This window comes from Cyprinodon variegatus, unplaced genomic scaffold, assembly GCF_000732505.1.
Source record: "Cyprinodon variegatus isolate N-32 unplaced genomic scaffold, C_variegatus-1.0 Scaffold642, whole genome shotgun sequence".
NCBI lineage: Eukaryota > Metazoa > Chordata > Actinopteri > Cyprinodontiformes > Cyprinodontidae > Cyprinodon > Cyprinodon variegatus.
The window spans coordinates 484,205-491,680 of NW_015151095.1; the positions used below are offsets into that span (position 1 = coordinate 484,205).

General features: G+C 41.2%; 1 protein-coding gene across 1 annotated transcript in view; it reads left to right on the top strand.

Annotated features, from left to right (window-relative positions):
- Nucleotides 1-7,445, top strand: part of cables2 (Cdk5 and Abl enzyme substrate 2) — a 67,266-nt gene extending 59,821 nt beyond the window's left edge. Inside the window, exons 6-10 of the mRNA XM_015393453.1 lie at nucleotides 1,433-1,530; nucleotides 4,217-4,323; nucleotides 4,403-4,522; nucleotides 4,775-4,859; nucleotides 6,889-7,445. Of these exons, the coding sequence (XP_015248939.1) occupies nucleotides 1,433-1,530; nucleotides 4,217-4,323; nucleotides 4,403-4,522; nucleotides 4,775-4,859; nucleotides 6,889-7,035 (557 nt within the window). The 3' untranslated portion in view covers nucleotides 7,036-7,445. The remainder of the gene's footprint in view (nucleotides 1-1,432; nucleotides 1,531-4,216; nucleotides 4,324-4,402; nucleotides 4,523-4,774; nucleotides 4,860-6,888) is intronic.
- Nucleotides 7,446-7,476: the final 31 nt, after the last annotated feature.

Below are 7,476 nucleotides of genomic sequence, written 5' to 3' on the forward strand. Positions count from 1 at the left end.
TGGCAATTTGGCTCAGAGATTCTGCTTAATAGTGTGGATCATTGGGGATTTAGAAGTGGGTATAAGCAATGCGGATTGAAAAATAAGTGGGTATATATCGTATACCCACGTATACCCTAGGCTACACAACTGTTAGCGAGAGCTCTCCTCACAAAGTATCAGGGGTTTGTCCTAGCGGCGACACATAACAAAGATGGTGGAGGCAACATGTGGGGAGGTGGAGTTACGTGATTAACAGGGAGCGAAAAGTAGTATATATAGTATATATTAGGGGTGTGCAAAATAATCGTCATGACGATGCATCAGGAATCTAATTGTTGTGATCTACTGCATCGATTCTTGACGCAAAGTATCGATTCTTAATTTTAAAAAAGGAATAAATAAAATACATGAACGGTTGGTGCACATCCGCCAAAAACAAGTGGAATACAGCTTCCAGTTAGTAGATGTCGCTGCGGATGTGTTGACGCCTGCTGCCTTGTTGTCTCACAAGCATTTCTGTCCGAGGTATACTGCGACGAGTCTTTCGTAAACAAAACACGGAGGAGACTGAGAAAATTTGCCCGGTTCCATCACATTTCAAGTCAGATGTTTGGATGCATTTTGGCTTTAAAAACAAAGAAGGTAAAAATGAAATCGATATGATGCACGTAATTTGCAAAAGGGGAAATGTCATAAATTTTAATTTTTTCATTTCATTGATTTAAAGGACCACTGAGGCCATGTAAAAGGCACTGATTATCCTTATTTTGTTATTTCAAGTTTTATAAATCCTAAGCACATTTTGTCATTTTTGTCCAGTATTTTTTTTCATGGCAACACCTCCAAAAGTTGTTTCAATAAATACAGCTATGTATGAATTCATTTATATCAATGTATCAATTGAAAACACTAACCAGATCATTCGCAGCCAGTCAGCCACTGGTAATGGCTGTATTTTTTTCTAACAGTGTTCAGTGAAAATATCGCAATATTTCAAGTATCACGATGCATCGTGATAGAATCTCATCGTGGCATGTGAACTGATTTGAATCGAATCGGTACTTCTTTGGCACCCATCCCTAGTATATATAGTACATATGTTAATCCTGTGGTTTCTTTTTTTTTTCTTAATTAATTAATTTATTTTTTTTATTATCATCCTGTGGTTTCACATCAAAACATCTCTGAAATTTTTTAAAAGGCTCAATATGAGTCTGATCTGTCCAAAGGATGCCATCAGTATAATCTGAACAAAACTCTCCACATTTGGATCTTTGGATAAACCAGCAGATCAGTGTGGCTCTTCTTTTTTCTCTCCGTTCCACATGTTTAGCCATTTCATTTTTAAGGACCATCTTTATTTTACTGCATCCATTTTCTGATGTATAACAATCAATTACATGCTTCACTTAAATGCAATGATAGTATTTTTCTTTTCTTTGTTCTTCAGGTGTGGAAGATGTGACTGAATACGACCCTAACCTCCTCAGTGACCCCCAGTGGCCTTGTGGGAAACATAAGCGGGTTCTGATCTTCGCCTCCTACATGGTAGGAACTCAGAGTCTCTGTGTTCATTAAACGGCAGCCTCATATTTTTAGGTTTTGGGATCAGCTCATGTCTCCTCACGTCTCCGCAGGCTGTTTGACACCTTTACTGATCTCTGTGTCAGACGGTCGATGCTGCAGCTGAGGCAGACCTCAGACTAACCTGCTCTGGGTCTCTGTGTGACGCCGGCTAACAGCGCCGACCTGCCTGACGGCTCCAAGGCTTTAGCAGCAGATCCTTTAAGCCCTTTAGGCTGAGATTTGCGTGTCAGATCTGCTCCAGCTCATGGGCGGGGCGCCGTCTGTCTTCTCCACCTTTGCTCTGTTCTCCTTTGGAGACCAGGAATCACAGTTTAAGCTGTCATTCATTTTAAATTTGATCATCAACTCTCTGACTACTTTTAACCATCCTTAGTCTGATAAATTCATTACAGGAGACAGAATTTCTCTAAAGACGTTTTACTGATTTCTAACTGCAGGCCTAAAATCATTTGGTCATTACATCGTTAAGAAGATAGCTTGTTAAATAAGCCCCTGCTATTGTTTGATTCAGTCCTGCTGTCTTTACCAGGTTAACAGTATTTTATTCCACAGCAGCTGCTTTCATTTATATGTTTTAATAGTTTTTTCAACAGAAAAATAAAAAATTTTACTTGTTTGTTACTTTTAACCCTCGAATTACCATCCGTCGAAAGAGGACAGATTAGCTCACGGTTCTTTTCTTCATTTCGAGACATTATTGCACTATTAAAAACCCCCAAAGTGCTAAATATGAGTCAAAACTAAGTTAACTTAGTCAAAACGGCTTATTAATTAATATATGGGAATTTTTCAAACCAATTACAGTTACTACGACGCAGTATTAGGTCAAGGTTGGAGATTTTTTCTTTCATTTCTTTTATTTTGAGAATAAAGTTGTGATACTGCGAGAATAAAGTCGTAATATTACGAGAATGAAGGCATCATACCACAACCTGTTTCAGAAAGAAAGCTTGGAGCTCCAACTAGGGTTGTAAATCACTCCCATCATGGCGATTCGATTCAGTATCGATTTGATTCGACTCCATTATTTCCGATACTCAAGAATACGCCACGATACGATTCGATTAATTGGTTCTTTTTTTTTTTTTTACCTTACAGGCTAGACAATGTTTCAAATTTGAAATAAATCAATGAAAGTGTAAATAGCGTTATTTATTGTTTTTGAGAAACAACAGCAAGTAACAGAAGTAGAAAAGTTGCACTCCACCTATTCCTATTAAAACCTCATTCACTGAAAAATAATAACACCCCTCCACAGACGCTCTCCTGCACCTCTCCCAAATTGTAGCTGCCGGCTTGTTTTGTTTTTAGACCGAAATTGCGGAAAACAACTTGTGAAGTTTGACCCGCTAGAAGAGCGAGGTGCGCGAGAACGCTGGGACCCTTTTTCCACCTGGATCTCCGCTCTTTTTGGCCCTCATGTCCCTCCGTCGTCGGACTAAACTCGCCCCCACTTCCTCACCGCCGTATCTAGACCCACAGCGTGTAGCACAGACTACGCTTTAATATTGAGCATAATTTAAAAATGTCTGCATCAAGCTCACAGCAACACACTGCTGTAAGAGTATAACCAGGAAGCGAGGTAGGAGGGCAAAATAGGTTTAGCGCCACCGCAGCACGGGAGGGAGAATTACACCCAGGAGCAAATGGATAAAATAGACCGGAGGAAAAAAAAAACATGAATCGATTCTCTTGCGGACGTGTCGATGCATCGGATCGCCGGCTGTTGGATCGATGCATCGATACAAAATGATTATTATTTACACCCCTAGCTCCAACCAGCAGATGGCGGCAGACAAGCACCAACAAACAGCCACTTTGACATCCTACCCAATCTGATGCTGGTGCTAAAAGATTTGTTTTATTTCTGAAACTGATGCCAAAGTATAACTTCACCTGATGCTTGACATTCCTCATTTTAGGGAAGAAAGTGTGTCTTGTAGGAGTTGTCATAAAATACAACTTGTTCTCATAATCAGAAAGGAAATCCAAAAGACACGCAGCAGAACAGAAAGAAAAGAAAATGAAAAAAAAAAACGGGAATCGAAGAAAAAAAAAACACAACAGGATCCAAACCAAAAACAAAAGAACAGAACAAACAAAACAAAACAAAAAAACAAAAAACAGACCAGCACAAAAAAAAAACAAACAAAACACAGCAGAGGCGGCACTGCAATGCAATGAAGAAAGCAATGATCTGAACATTAGAGAAAAAAAACAAAACAACCACACAACAAAGGCACAACACAAAACAGAACACCCCCCTCCACAAGACAAGACGCTACAGCAAAACCACACCGAAAAAACACATTCTTCGGAGGAGCAGAATGTTCACATTCGTAAATAATTACGATAAGAATAAATTCTCTGAACATGATTTCTGTGACATGGCAGGTTGAAGGGTTTCCTCCACATCCATGAATGTTTCTATAGACTAACCTAAAGTTTTCAGTAGTTTTCCAGACTCTGATCTTGTTCTAATAGCAGAAATCTTTCCTCCCTTGTTGTTTACGTTCTCATGCAGCCTCCTGACTGTTGTTTGACGGTTCACTACCTCTGCTTACACTCCAGCAAGACCACAGAGATCAGTTTTCCTCTGTTTATCCTTCTTTTTTCTCCTCATTTTGTTCGTTTCCTTCCCCCTCAGACGACGGTTATCGAGTACGTCAAACCGTCTGACCTGAAGAAAGACATGAACGAGACCTTTAAGGAGAAGTTCCCCCACATTAAGCTCACGCTCAGTAAAATCCGCAGGTAATGTTTCACAACCTGGAGACGCGTCTTCATTCGGTCCGCCGTCCCCTCACCCCTGCTGTCTCTGTGTCCCCCACAGCCTGAAGAGAGAGATGAGGATCGTCGGGGAGGACTGCGGCCTGCAGCCCGTCACCATCGCCATGGCGTTCGTCTACTTTGAGAAGCTGGTGCTGCAGGGTCGCCTCAACAAACAGAACAGGTCAATTAAAACCTTTCTGGCTGTTTTTAACTGCAGAACTGACTGTAGATTTCTTGCTGTCGCCGCCGCTCTCTTTACTGGAACAATGGCGCCCTCTTGTGTTTATTTCATGTTGTTCGGTTTTATTGGGATAAAAAATAATAGGACTTTACCGTTAAGACTCTTATAATATCCACAAAGCTTTATGATAATCACAGTTGAACCTGTTTCTAGAAGTTTTAAAAGATATAATAAATATCCCTTTTCTTACAGGAAGTTGGTGTCGGCTGCCTGCATCTTGCTGGCTGCTAAGATCAGCAGTGACCTGAAGAAACAGGAGGTCAAACACCTCATAGACGTGAGTCTCCGCCCCTCAGTGACACAGTCAGGCTGTCAGATCAGGTTGCTCATGTGTTGATATGGCCATTCTGTCTGAGCAAGCGGAAAACGTGCGCCTTGCATTGCTGAGCTGCAGAATCTGAGTCTGATTTTCTGCAACGCATCTTTGCTTGAGGTTTCAAAGTCGATGCTTTTAGATTCTGTTTTTATAGTAAATAGAAACTAGTTTGTGCCGCTTGTTTTCCTCAGTGAGCTGCAGAGGTTCCCTGAAGTGGACAAAATCACAAAGATTCACCCTAAACTGGTCTTTATATAGATATAAATATAGATATAAATCTTTATTGGCTGATGTTTGTCATCATTCAGCTAATCTTTATCGCTCCGTACGGTAAAACTGGTATATGTCTTGTCAGGTCTCACTGAGAGGAATCAAAGTTATTGAGTAATGGTGGCCTAGTGGTTAGGCAAGGCAAGGCAAGGCTAAGTTATTTGCACAGTATAGCACAATTCAGTACAAAGACAATGCAAAGTGCTTTACATGATTAAAATATGGGGAAAATAAAACAGAATCAAAGCAAGAAGGAAAAAATAAAAAGGGCATAGAGGGCACAGAGCTTGGAATCCTGAGGTTGTGAGTTGGAAACCCACTCCCACAGACTGCCACTCTGTGTCTCTGAGCAAAGACCCTTAACAAATTTCTCCAATATGAGATCAATAAAGTTCAATTATTATTATTAGCATCTAAAGCTGATTGATCTATTTCATCAACAGACATTTATTTGATGATCATTTTCCTGTTTTATTTTGATTTAACAGAATCTTTGCATTAACTTTAAGGGGAAAACAAATTTTCCCTCTATATGCTGATTTGAAAACATCATTATATTCTATTTGTCACTCCAGCTGTATTTAATACCGACTGAATTAGATGCTTATTTATAAAGAAAACATTTATTACGTTCTGTATATTTGTCCAATATGAACCTATTAGCTTACTATATAAAAAAATAAAATCTGTGAAACATTTCTATCATTAACAGACAGGGTACGTCGCTGTGACCGTTTACCTTTGTTCCAATGAAGCGGATGCTAAAGTCGGGCGTACGCTGTACAATTTTTTGTCTTTTTCGGGCCGATTCTCCAGTCGTGCGAGAAATTTTCAATCGTGCCGACTTTCAGCCTGATGGTGCGTGGTGTAATGTACAGGGAGTAACGAGGGGCGATCAGCCTCTAACAACCAAATCCCATTCAGGAATCGTAAGGTCGGGAGAAAATCAGACATGTTTTCAGTCGGCCGTCTTAAAGTGGTCGTGAGTTAAATAATTCAGTGCACAACAAAGAATTCTTCTTCTTCTTCTTCCCAGATGAAAAGCCAGCAGCATGGCGGGGGTGCAATGAGTGAAATGGAGTTCTTTCTGTCAAACTGACAGACCGTAGAAGCCACGTTTGCTCAGCCATGTCTTTGTCCAAATACGTCGTCTCCTTTTCATTTTTGCCCAAATTTCCAAGGCAGCTCGTTTCACTCTAGTGAGCTTCATATTCCCCTTCTACTCGTTTGGCTTCAGGATAGACGAGTCCTAGTTGCGCCATCTCACTGAGGAGCTGAGTTCCACCTGGTTTATAGTCGTACAGTGTGAGCAGGTAGATCGCATCAGAGCGTCGGGTTGCAGAGTCTGAGGACAAACATCGTGAACTGAGAACTTTTAAACTCTGCGGTTTCCTCGTAAAGTTTGAGCTGCAGCTGTGCGACGATTGAAAACATCGCACAGTTTATGCCCGGCTTAAATAGGAGCTAACTTTCTGGTTTTAATGGAATCCATCAGTGTTTGTAGAACAACCAGTAATCGGGCTAATGTGCGCTGTGTGCTAGCTAAAGTAGCTAAATGCTGCTAAAGACTCAGGATAAAAAAGACGGACTGGATAAAGGTTTGCAAAAAAAAAACAAACAAAACAAAAATCAGCAAACTTTAAATAAAGTTCTAAAACCAAAGAGCCTTAAATAGAAATAATCAAACCCCACTGAGTGAAGGTGTTTGGTTTCTCTGCAGAAGCTGGAGGAGCGCTTCAGGATCAGCAGGAAGGAGCTCATATCGTTCGAGTTCATCATCCTTGTTGCCCTGGAGATGGCGCTCTACCTCCCAGAGAGTAAAGTGTTGCCTCATTACAGACGGCTGGTGCAGCAGCAGCAGGTGTAGCCGTGCCCGGCTCAGCGGCACTGCGGCAGGATGCTGCTCCTTCTACCCGGACCCTCTCTGTACCTTCCATCTCCTACACTGTGATCCTCATCATGCCTTCGTCTGCTTGGAGACTAAAAGCTGCGACAACAGGGCGGCACTGCCTGGCTCAAAGGTAGAGCAGCGAGGAGGCGTGGCTTCAAATCAGGCTGTCATCTGGATCCACTCCTCTTTTAGATGTAGAAGAACGTTGAGCTGCTCTCTGTTCCTCTGCAGCAAATGAAACCATCGACTGAGGAAAACATCCCTGCTCACTACAGACCAGTACGATCTGGTTCCTGTCAGGACAGAGTCCCACTTTTGATCCTTGCACTTCTGATAAACACACGCTTAAAAAAAACAACTAAAGTCAGAAAGAAAACAAAAAATCTCCCTAAATTAACTTAAAGGATGTGAAATAAC